The 12853-nt window shown below is 44.7% G+C and overlaps 1 protein-coding gene across 1 annotated transcript in view; it reads left to right on the top strand.

The window, feature by feature from the left end:
- Positions 1-12853, top strand: part of FER1L5 (fer-1 like family member 5) — a 53253-nt gene that overhangs the window by 16721 nt on the left and 23679 nt on the right. The window contains exons 14-19 of the mRNA XM_058534524.1: positions 1112-1180; positions 3783-3826; positions 3920-4002; positions 4081-4175; positions 5148-5276; positions 6992-7169. Coding sequence (XP_058390507.1) covers positions 1112-1180; positions 3783-3826; positions 3920-4002; positions 4081-4175; positions 5148-5276; positions 6992-7169 — 598 coding nt within the window. The remainder of the gene's footprint in view (positions 1-1111; positions 1181-3782; positions 3827-3919; positions 4003-4080; positions 4176-5147; positions 5277-6991; positions 7170-12853) is intronic.

Raw genomic sequence — 12853 nt, 5'->3', positions numbered from 1 at the left:
TCTGGCGCTGTATCAGACAACGCTCCACTGCTAGTCATAGGATTTGCACGGCCAACTTTTTGGAAGTAGGTGGCGAGGTTCTTCTTTTTAATCTGTCTTAGCCTGAAAGGTCCACTGAAACCTGTCCATCATGGGTGACCCTGCTGGTATTTGAAATACCAGTGGCATAGCTTTCAGCATCCCAGCAACACGCAGCAACCACATTGTGACAACCCATAGATGGGTGGTGTGGTTCCCTGACTGGGAAATGAACCTAGGCCATGATGGTGAGAGCATTAACAGAGTAGCATTTTCCAGAATGTGCTGATGTGCAAAAAAAGGAACCTATGTTCAAATTTGGGAAATGCTGGGTTAAAGTTAAATAGGTTTGTCTCAAAATTCATGAACCATCATTTCCACCATATTCTACCTATTAGAATAAGTCATTAAATCCAGCCCATATGAGGGGAGGGAGATTAGTGTCCACCTTTTGAAGGGAGGAGTATAAAGGATTTGTGGACATAATTTTAAACCACCACACTATTTCTTTCCCAACGAGTGGTTTGGGTACTCCTGATCTAGGTGAAATGCTCTTGGGTGGTAGGTGGCACACATTTTTCAACAATTTTAATATTTCTGTGTTTTTCTTAGTGCATATTAAGAAGTTTAATCAGTCCTACTAACCCTTGATTTCACTGACATAATTGCTCAGAATAAGGCTAGGTTTAAAAATAAGTCAAGTGATGTTCTGAAAATGGCTATGCCCTTCTGTGCTGCCATCTGCATTGTTTTTGCCCACTTTTCTGTTGGAATCTTAGAGTTTATCTAAAAAAATCTATGTGCATCACTCATATAATAAAGTTAGTAACTCTATATCTATTTTAAAATTAAGTCAATTGAAAGTTGATTTAAGGAAAAATATTAAGGAATCTGGATCTGGGTAGGTTCACAAAGGCCTAAAATTGCAGCTGATGAGAAGTTGTCAGAATGTCTGTAGACCTGGGATTTCCCTGATCAGCTCTGTGCTGCAGACAGCGTCTATCTGTGGGCTGGACCAGAAGGGCTGGAAGGTGAGGCTAGTGGAGGGAGGAGGGGACAGGCCAGCACTGACACTGCTTTGGGATGTTTCCAGCTCAAGACAAACGTGCAGACCAAAACTGAGAACCCGATATGGAACCAGATCTTGACCTTCCAGATTCAGGTACCGCTGTTCCATCATGCCTACCCTCTTCCTCCTGCCCTACAAACAGAAGGGATGATTGGGTGTTCCTGTAGGAGTGTGGATGGAAGGTAGGGGCCAAGAAGCATGTGAGGGGAAGTGGGGGCTCTGCTGGATAGGGAGCATGAGGAAGCCCAGAACATATTACAGAAAACCTTACTTTATTTATCTAGTATTAAGAAATGAGTGGGCCATACAGCTGAACTTTCCAGAGAATTTAAACGTGCCCTTTCACCTACATTAAAAAACAAAACAAAAAAATCACTTGAGTCATTCTAAATTGTATTATGCATTTTCTTATCTTCCAGGCAAAGTGCCCTGAATATAATTATAGCTCTTTGTTGATGGTGTAGAGGTATCATGGGAACATAATTGTTGTACAGGCTACACGTAGTGCGGGGCTATTTGTTTCTACACTAAGCAGCTCCAAGATGCTCTTCTTTGTGGGGTTCTGTGGTCTGATTTTTACAGCCTGTCAGTCCTTCTCAGTCACCTATCAGGGATGTGGATGCCAGTTCTCTCGAAGCTCTGGGAGAGCCTTGAGTGTCTTTTGACTCCATGCCAGGCTTCTAAGAGCCGTGTGTAAAAGAAGAGTAGGCAATTCTGAGAGATAACGTGAGTGCTCTCCTGAGTGTGAGTGCACAGAAGTTTGTGTGGCATCTATTTGGTGACCCAGAGACAGTTTCACTCTCCTCATTCCTTCCATTTGTGTGATGAGAAATTAGCTAATGAACTCCCCTCTACCCTCCTGTGGACTCTCCTCCTTGCTTCTAGAAGCTTCCCCAGTCTGCCTCCTGATGAGTCATAATTTTTAACCATTCCTCATAATCCTCACCTTCTTGGGTGATTTTAGTGACTCTAAAAAGTAGGAAGAGATTTTAGAGGGGGCCTAGACCATCCCTAGGCCACCTGTCCCTGGCCATGATGAGGTTCATGGCCAGGATCCTCAGATGTCCTGTGGATGCTCAGAGCCTTGGGAGTCCTGCCTCCTGTTCAGCTGCCTTCTGGCTCAGAAACCAGTGGCACAGGCCAGGCCCTCCTTTGTCCCTGAAAGAGGCCTTCCAATGTTTGAAGATGTCCAGTCCCTGGACCCTCACCCACTTCCCGCAAAACACAGTCTTCAGGGCTGGGGCCGATTGGATGCAGGCCTGATTGTCACTAGCCCTCTGTAAATGCAATAAGTAGATGTGAACCTCACTCTGAAGTGGCAGGATGACCACACAGACAGTAGCATCTGAGGCCAGTTGGTCAGGGCCCCAGCACGGCAGGCTGCCAGGGCCAGGGGGACACTGCTGAAAATGGGGGTGTGCCACCTTACAGTCCAAGGGCCCCAGGACAGGAGGGAAATCAAGACAAGGACTTCGGAAAGGGGAGGAGAATTCTCAACAGGGTGGGTGAAAAGATGGGTCAGCCATGAATTCGAATTTGGAGGGTTCGTAACTTTGGAAGACCTGGACGCCTGACAGTGCCCGTCTCTCCTCTCCCAATGTCCTTCCTTAACCTGGGCATTTCCTCATTTCTTCCTAATGAGCTGCTCGACTGGAAAGCCCTTTCCCTACTTCCCCTTGTTCCCCAGCCTCCATGGCAAGGGGAGAATGGACGAGCAGAGTGGAGAACTGGGAGGGTTCCCGGCTGTGCCCCAGGACCTGCTGTGAGGGGGTGAGGCCTCAGCGGAGAGCCTTTGGGTGCCACCCAGGCCTCAACCCCAGCAGCTGTTTTCCATATGGATTTTTTTTGTTTTCATAACTGAGGGAACCCTGTGGCAGGGTAGAGGTAAGACTGAGAAGCTTGGGTTCCAATCCTGACTCTACCCCTTACTGTGTGACTGTGAGCAAGTCCCTCTGCCTCTCTGGGCCCCACTCCCCATCTGTAAATAGGGACAATCACAGCCCTCACTGGGTTATGGCAGCCTGGTTGGGAGCTCTGAAGCCGCTTCAGCCCCTGCATGTAACATGAAGAACTTCAGGAATTCAACCTCTCTGTGCTTCAGTTTTCCTATCTGAAAACAGGAATAACAGCACCTGGCTTGTGCGGTTGTTGGGAGGGGTCACTCACGTGATCCATGTAGATCATTCAGCACAGGCCAGGGCAGAACAGAAACCCTCCCCAGAGCGGCAGCTATTATTATTCATTCTTTGAGGAGATAGACATCCTGCTGACTAAAAGTCAACTGCTAACCGTGATGAAGACATTCTAGGCCCATGACCTCCCTATGAGATTGTTGGGTAAACACTCATTCAGACTGTGAAGGGGTGTGTGAGGATTGCAGTCATCGAGTCCATACACAGGGCAGACCCAGGTCTGGTGGGTCCTGAGGCTTATGCAATTAGGGGGCCATTTTAAGAACAAGAATACAAAACCATCATGGGACACAGTCCTAGGCCTCTCCCAGGGCCTCGCAAGGGGCCCTAAATCCGAAGGCCCATAAGCTCCCATGGTAAATCCATCTGGGCTGCAGTTAAATGGTTCATTGGTAACTGAGCCAGGCCTTGGGCCCAGACCCAGGACATCCCAGCTCTCAGTCTCCGCGAGGACCAGACCATCTGAGCAGGCACCCCCTGCTCCTCTCACCTTCCCCCTACAGCTGCCCTGCCTCTCCAGCTACATCAAGTTCAGAGTCTTGGACTGGTGAGCCACTGGGTGGAGGCTGAAAAACACGCAGGGGAGGAGAAACTCAGAGCTGGGCCAGGGGCTCAGCCTGCAGAGTGTGTTTCTCTCCAGCCCCAAGAACAGTTGCCGGGATGAGATCGGGACTGTCAGCCTGTCCCTCAACCAGATTTCATCCACTGGAGCAGAAACAGAAGGCAAGCAAGCCTCCCTGACCCCTGCCTGCTGTGCCTCTCCCACCGGGTCCCGCCCCCTCTCACTCTCTCTTCTTGCAGGAATGTACTCTGGCTTCCTACCCTGCTTTGGCCCCAGCTTCCTGACTCTCCGTGGGGGTAAAAAGGCCCCTTTCAGGATCCAGGAAGAAGGCTCTGTAAGCTTCTCATGTCAGCTCTGGGGAAGAGTGGAGGTAAAACCAACGATGTGTAAGGCACTGGGGCCTGGGAAACACCTGGGGACAGCCAGGCCCTGGTTTCTGCCGCCACACTGTAGTAGAGGACGCGTAGCCTGTACTTAAACGGCCACGTATACTTGTGCTGTGGCACAAGAAAGGCACAAATGGAGTGCTCTGGGGGCTCATGGAAGAAGGGGCGTTGAGACCAGGCCTTGGGTAAGATTTTCAGCAGGTGGAAAGGACACATGAGACAAAAGAAACAGCACAGGTAAATGTGGAAAAGCATTGGGTTATTTCAGACTGGTGACAAATGACAGAAAGCCAACTCCAATCAGCTTAAACCACGGGAAGGAGACTGGGAGGGACTCCCAGTGAGGCAGAGCTGCAGACACCAGGACCTCCACGCCCTCTCCCTGCATCTCTCATCTCTGCAGCTCTTTAGCCTGGGCCTCATTCTTTCCTACTTCGGTCGTGCCTCCCTTCTGGGAACGTGGCCATGGAAGCCTTTAATAGGGAAGGCCAGGGAGGCATTCTAATTGGCCTCCTTAGGTCACGTGTTGATCCCCTTGGACCAATCACAATGGCCAAGGAGGTGGGGCATGCCCTGATTGGCCAGTTGACTCTCTGAGTCAACTACGGAGAGCTGACTCAGTAGTTACCACAGTCCCCTCCAAGCAGGCAGCATTTATGGGGAACAGAGAACTTCAAGTTGGCCATCAGGTAGAATGCAGCAGAGGAGGAGTGGCCCAAAGGGTGTAGAAGGGGGGTCAGGAACCAGAGGTTTCCTGGCACGGCCACGTCTGGGGTTTCTGGAATTCCTCCCTGGGATGTGAGCAGCCCTGGGCAGGAAGTTGTGGGCAACCCTGTCTTTGCTGCACAAGTTTGGGGGGAGATGTGCCTGCTCTTTTTCTCTCATCCCTTTTCTCCTCGTTTTCCTCCTTGTTACCCTAGATTATTCCCAACTCTGTTAAGGATGGTTTAGCTTATCGAGGCCGAGTCTTCCTGGAGTTAATCACACACATCAAGTCCCATCAAGACTCTAGGATAAAGGATCTCTCCAGTGAAGTGACCAGTGTAGAGGTAATCACGGAAACAGGTAACCCAGGAAGAAAGAGGCCCACTGCCTGCCCCAAATCTTCTGACACTGCAAGAGGCCCTGGCCACCAGCTGAATGCGCTGTTGGGTGCATGAGAATGTTTGGTCAACCCGCCTGAGTCTTTACTAAGACCCTGGGGGGCTTCATGCTGTGCCAAATCCCAGGTGGTCAAGGGGCCCAGTAAAGACAAGATCAAGTTTTGGTTTAAGAAATGTGTAAGCTAGTTAAGGAGAAATGATGTTCTAAGGAGTTTGGATTTCTTCCCGAAGGCAGAGGAGGGTCAGTGAGGCAGGAGAGGGCAGGAGGAGCAGTGTTAAGAATAAACTGGAGTGGAGTAAGTTGGGCTACCCACTCAGGAGAAGTGGGGATACAGTCATGGGGGCAGAGAGCTGGAGAGGAGGGAGCAGGTTCCATAGACCCTTTGGAAACAGAATGGTCAGAGCCAGTGATTAAGAGGACATGAGAAGTGAGGCCGACTCCCCTAAGCTGATGCCCATTTTCTGCCTCGAGTGGCAAGGTGGTCGGGGGTGGTGTACCTCAACATGGGCTTCCTGAAGGCGAAGCAGGTCTGGGGGAGATGATGAACCCCAACTTGACATGTGCTTGTGAGACATCCACGTAGACCAGTCCTTGAGGCTGCTAGATGGATGGGTGTGTGGTCAATACACCAGGAGCTCAACCCCTGGTTGTGGAAGAATTGCCCAAGCGGAGTAGGCAGAGTGAAAGGAGAAGGGAGCTGAGGCTGGAGCCTATCAGGACTCCACAGCCTAAGAGGCAGGTGGAGGAGGAGGAGGGGTTTGCAGAGGAGACCGAGGAGGAGTCTGCAAACGGGAGCCCTGAGGCAGCCTCCGGAGGGGAGAGTTGCAGAAAAGAGCAATCAGCGATCTGAATGTGGCAGAGAGAAAGGATGAGGACTCAAAAGTGTCCGCTGGTTATTAGGAGGGCACCAGTAGCTTTGGGTCAGGAGAGAAGCCAGACCACAGTAGGTGGGAGGGAGAGGTTGCAGATGATGTATACAGAGGCAAGTGCATAGAAACTTGGCTGGAAAGTGGAAGAAGACAAGATCAGGTGGTAGCTAAATAAGGGCTCAGAGGGGAGAAGGAGGGTTATTTTTCAAGACAGAGGAGACCTGAACTACTGAACAGACTGGGAGAACGCAAGAGTAGGGCAGAGGTTGGCAACAGAAATGAGAGAAGGGCTAACATGATGGATAGAGGACCCTGAGCAGATAGGAGGCATGGTGGGAGGAGGGGCCTTGAGAAGGGCCAAGAGCAGATGTGCGTGTGTGTGCAACCTCTACCACGCACCCCTGCCCACACTCTGGGTCATCCAAGGAGGGCGTTTAGGCCAAAAGGAGAGGGGTGGGGCAGCCCAACTCAGAGCCTAGCCTGACCAAGGAGAAGACCCTCCTGCCCAATTTCAGGAAGGGAAGGAACCAGAGCTGGCTGGGTGGAGGTGGTCAGGTGATGGAGGTCCTGGGAAGAACTGCCCTTGATCAGCCCTGAGTGGGAGTCAAGGCAGGGTTTTGAGGGGGGATTCTGAGTTCAGTGATAGTCTAGCTCACCCCGAAGAGAAGCAAAGTGGGTGTTTCTTTCTTTTGAAAGAAACAAGGCACCTCATCCTAGCCTCCCTGCCTGTCTCTATAGCCTTGTTCATCCCTTGGCTTATGAACTGGGGATGTGGGGGGTTATTGTTTCAGAAGCACCAGAACCGCCAAAAGTATGGGCTGTGCATCATCTTCCTTTCCTGTACCATGATGCCCAACTTTAAGGACCTGATCCAATTCGAGGTCAGCATCGGCCACTACGGAAACAAGATGGACCAGAACTACAAGCCTCTCGTCTCAACCACACAGTACAGCCCAGTGATATATGATGGTAATAGTCAGATCCAACCAAGGAGTAGCAAGCATCCATGGCACGCCAGACTCTGTGCTAGGCCCTTTTAAGGGTACCAGCTCACGGAACACTCGTAGGCATTGTTAACCCACAGTTCACACATTAGGAAAACGAGCTTCAGGGAGGTGAACTCACCAAACATTGCACAGCTAATAGGTGGTGAACTCACAGGAGTTGAAACTAGGTCTTGACTTCAAGTCCTTCTCTACACTACATTCCACACTGCAACTTCCTCAACCCCATCTCCTCCCCTGTTGCTCTGAACCACCCCCAATCCATCCACGCAACTACCACTGTTACTCATCTGCCCACCTTCCATCCGTCCATTCATCCGTTCGTCCCATACATACTTATTGGACACCTATATTGGGCACTATAGAGTAGCAGTTCTCACAGTGCAGTCCCTGGGCCAGCAGCAGCAGCGTCACCTGGGAACTGTTAGACATGCAGATTCTTGGTTCCACCCCAGTCCTACAGAATCAGAAGATCTGGGGTTGGGGCCCCACAATCTGTGATTGAACATGAGAATCACCCCCAGGTGATTCGATGCATGCTCAAGTTTGAGAACCACTGCTCTAGAAGAATACTGTCTCACTTTCCTCTTTCTCCGCTCCACCATCTCGTCACCCATTGAGAGCCTTTCCGTGCATCTCTCTTCTCTGCCTCTTTCTTTAAGAACAGCTTTATTGAAATATAATCCACACACCATACAACTCATCCATGTAAAGTACACTATTCAATGGTTTTCAGCATATTCACAGAAGTGTGCAACCATCACCAAGGTCAATTTCAAACATTTTCATCAGCCCAAAAGAAACCCTGTGCCCACTAGCAGTCACTCTATTTCTCCCCCACCTCCTCAACCTTAGGCAAACACTAATCTACTTTCTGTCTCCTTAGAGTTTCCTATACAGGACATTTCATATGCATGGAATCATACAACATGTGGTCCTTGGTGACTGACTTCTTTCACCTAGCATAATGTTCTACTTGTTTTTAAATTATGAAATATTATACAAAAAGTATATAAAATGTATATGTAACGTTTAAAGAAGAAGAATAAAATGAGTACCCACAAACTCAGCTCAAAAGATAGAAAATTGTCAGCATCTTAGAAGTCCCCTGTACGCTCTTCCCAGGTCCACTTACCCAAGAAATACCCACCATCCTGACTCTTGCGATAATCACACCCTTGCTTTCTTTTAAATTTTACCACCTATGTACGCAACCTAAACAGCATACTATTTTTGCATTTTATATAAATGGATCTTTCAGTCCATATTCATCTGTTTGCATCTTTTGCTCAATATTAAATTTTTTTATATTGGTATGTGTAGCTGAAGTTCATTTTCATTTCTGTATATAGTCCACTGTATGATTATACCACAAATGATGTGGTATATGTAGACATTTAGATTGTATCTTTTTTTCTACTATAATAATTTTGTATAAACATTCTTGTACATGTCTCCTGGTCACAAGAGCAAGACTTCCTCTAAATTATATACCCAGGAGTGGAAGAGAACTTCAAAGCAAAAGCAATTATACCAAATTACACTCCCACGAGCATGTGGTATGAGAAGTCCTATTACTCTGCGTTCTCACCAGTACTTGATGTTGCCCAGCCTTTTAATACCTGCAATCTGGTGGATATAAAATAGTATCTCTTACGATCTTGATTTGCATTTTCCTGATTATAAATGAAGGTTGAGCATCTTTTCACATGTTTATAAACATTTGTTTTCCTCATCTGTAAAAAGCCTATCAATATCTTTTATCCATTATTTTATTGGGCTGTATTTTTCTTATTGATTTGTACATTATTTTTTCTGGGAACAATTTTTTGTCAGACGTGTCGTACATATCGTCTCCAAGTTTAGGGCTTTTCATTCTCTTAATGGTGACTTTTGCTTTTTTTATTGAGGTATTACTTACAAGCAATAGAATACACAGATTTTAAGCGTACAGTTTGATGAGTTTTGACAAATACATACACCCACGTAACCACCATGGGTATAAAGTTCCATCACCCCAGAAAGCAGCCATGTATGTGCCCCTTTCAGTCAATCTCCCCAACCCCTGGGGCCAATCATTGTTGTAATATCTATCGCTACAGACTGTTCTGTTTGTTCTACAACTTTATCTAGGTGAAATCGTACGTATGGTACTCTTCCTTTTTCTATGGCTTCTTTGGCTCAGCGTAGTGTTTTAGATATTCAGCCGTGTTGTTGCATTTATCAGTATTTTGTTCCTTTTTATTTCTGATAGTATTCCATTATATGAATGTGACAGTTTATTTATCCATTCCCCTAACCATGGACGTTTGGATTGATTCAAGTTTTTGGAGTATTATGAATAAAGCTGCTAGGAACATTTGAAGTCTTTTTGTGGAAACGTGCTTGCATTTCTCTTGGGTAAATACCTAGGGATGGAATTTGGGTTTTATAAGAAAATACCTAACATTTTCCCAAAATGATTGTACCATTTTACACCCCCACAGCAATGTTTGAGAGTTCCATTTGCTCCACATCCTTGCCAACTTTTGGTATTGTCAGTCTTTTTCATTAGAGTCATTCTAGTTGGGTCAAGTTGTACCTGTAGCTTTCTTTTTTTTTTTTTTGTGAGGAAGATCAGCCCTGAGCTAACATCCATGCCAATCCTCCTCTTTTTGCTGAGGAAGACTGGCCCTGGGCTAACATCTGTGCCCGTCTTCCTCCACTTTATTTGGGACGCTGCCACAGCATGGCCTGACAAGTGGTGTGTCGGTGCGCGCCCAGGATCCGAGCCCAGGCCGCCAGCAGTGGAGTGCGTGCACTTAACTGCTACACCACAGGGCCGGCCCTGTACCTGTAGTTTTAATTTTCATTTCTCTAATCACTAATGATACCGAGCATCTTTTGATACTCTCATGTCTTTCTCTATGAAGGAACTGTTCAAGTCTTCTGTCTACCTTTCATTGAGTTGTTTGTCTTTTTATACTAAATTGCAAGAGTTCTTTTATATTTTACATGTCCTTTGCAGATATGTTTTGCTAATATTTTCTTCTGCTCTGTGGCTTGACTTTTCAATTTCCAAGCAGTATCTTTTGAAGATCAAAAGTTCCTAATGTTGATGAAGTCCAATTTGTTGATTATCTTTTCTTTTATGGTAGTACAGTATGTGATCTAAGAAATATTTGTCCCCCCCAGGATGATAAAGCTATTATCCTGTGTTTCATTCTATGTTTTATAGTTTTGGCTTTTTTAAGTTGATAATCTAACTCAACTTAATATTTTGTATACGGTATGAGGAGGAATTTTTTTCTATACAGACATCCAATTCAGCACCATTTGCTGAAAAGACTATTCATCCCCATATTGAATTACCTTGACACCTTTGTTGAAAATCAATTAACCATATATTGTGGGTCTCTTTCTAGAATCTCTGTTCTGATCCATTGATCTATTTGTCTATCTTTATGCCAATATCACACTGACTTGATTACTGTAGCTCCAAAGCAAGTCTTGAGATCAGGTAGCGTAAATTCTCCAACTTGATTGCTCTTTTACAAAATAATATAATTTCTGACTATTTTGGTTCCTTTCCATTTTCATATAAATTTTAGCACTAGCTTGGCAATTTCTATAAAAATTTCTACAATTTCTGCTGGGATTTTCCTGTCTTCTTTTGTTTTAATCAAGTGTTTTTTATTTGTTTTGTTTTTAGTATTGCATTCTATCTCCTCTATTGACTTACTGGCTATACGTCTTTGGATTATTTTTCACAGATGCTCAAGGGATTACAATATTGATCCCTCACCTAGCATAGTCTAACTTGAGTTATTATACTATTTCACATATAATAATATAACTATAATTTTAATTAATATATATTTAAAATAGTTATATTATTGTATATAATGCATTTATAATAGTATATTTGCATTTTCACCTTTTTGTTACACATTCTGGAATTGGTTTGCTAATAGTTTTTTTAGGATTTTTGCATCTATATTTACGAGTAAGATTGATCTGTAATTTTCTTTCTTGTAGTGTCCTTGTTTGGTTTTAATACCAAAGTTATGCTAGCTTCATGAAATTAATTGAGCAGCATTTCTTCTTTTTACTCTCTAGGAGCATTTTGGTAAGACTGGAATCATCTGTTCCTTGAAAGTTTGATAGAACTCACCTTTAATTATGAGCCTGGTGGTTTTTCCTGCAATGATTTAAAGATAGATTTATTTTACTTTATTCAGCTTTTCTATTTCTTTTTAAGTCAATTTTGGTAAGTTTAATTTGTCTAGGAATTTATAAATTTCATCTAAGTTTTCAATATTTTCAGCATAAAATTGTTCATGATATCTTAAAAGAATTTTTTATCGTGGCAAAATATATGTAACATAAAATTTATCATTTTAACAATTCTTTTTTTTTTTTTTGAGGAAGATCGGCCCTGAGCTAATATCTGCCAATCCTCCTCTTTTTGCTGAGGAAGACTGGCCCTGGGCTAACATCCATGCCCATCTTCCTCCACTTTATATGGGACGCTGCCACAGCATGGCTTGCCAAGCTGTGTGTCGGTGCGCACCCAGGATCCGAACCAGTGAACCCCGGGCCGCCGCAGCGGGGCGCGTGCACTTAACCGCTTGCGCCACCGGGCCGGCCCCATCATTTTAACAATTCTTAAGTGTACAGTTCAGTGCAATTAAGTATTCACAATGTTGTGTAACTATCACCACTATTTCTAGAACTCTTTCGTCATCCCAAACAGAAACTCTACTCTTTGAGGAATAAATTCTCTTTTCTCCCTCCTCCAAGCACCTGGTAACCTCTATTCTTCTTTCGGTATCTATGAATTTGCCTATTCTAGATACCTCATATATGTGGAATCATATAAGATTTGTCTTTTGTCTGGCTTATTTCACTTAGCATAATATTTTCAAGGTTTATCCATGTGTAGTGTGTGTCAGAACTACATTCCTTTCTGCGGTTGAATAACATCCCATTGTGTGTATGTATCGCATTTGGTTTATCCATTCATCTGTTGATGGACATTTCATTGTTTCCACCTTTTGGCTATTGTGAATAGTGCTGCCTGAACATTGGTATACACATACCTGTTTGAGTCTCTATTTTTTAATTATTTGGGATATATACCTAGGAGCGGAATCACTGGATCATATAGTAATTCTGTTTAACTTTTTGAGGAACCACCGAACTATTTTCCACCATGGTTTCTTAACCTCACTTTCACATTTTTGATCTCTTGGCTTTTTCAACACATTTTTTCTATCAAATTCCCTCTGTTTAAAATATCTAGCATGGTCTTTTTCTTTTTCTGGCTGGACCCCGACTGACAATCCTCCATAAAGATTGTACCATTCTACACTCCCACCAGCAATGCGTGAGAGCCTTATCAACAAAACCTGGTAGAAACTTTTGGATTTTTTTCAATCTGATAAGTGAAAAATGTTATTTCAGTGTAGTTTTAATTTGTATTTCCCTCATTACAAGTGAGGTTAGATATCTTTTAATATGTTTGAAAGTCCCTTGGTATTCCCCTTTCTGTTAATTGCCAGTTCATATAATTTTCTCTTTTATTCTATTGGGATGTTGGTCATTTTCTTATTGATTTCTAGGATCCTTTTATATATTAGGGAGATTACGCTTTTGTGATATGAGCTG

This window comes from Diceros bicornis, chromosome 40, assembly GCF_020826845.1.
Source record: "Diceros bicornis minor isolate mBicDic1 chromosome 40, mDicBic1.mat.cur, whole genome shotgun sequence".
Classification (NCBI taxonomy): Eukaryota; Metazoa; Chordata; class Mammalia; order Perissodactyla; family Rhinocerotidae; genus Diceros; species Diceros bicornis.
The sequence above is the reverse complement of the archived record's forward strand: the minus strand, read 5'-3'. Positions and strand labels throughout refer to the sequence as shown.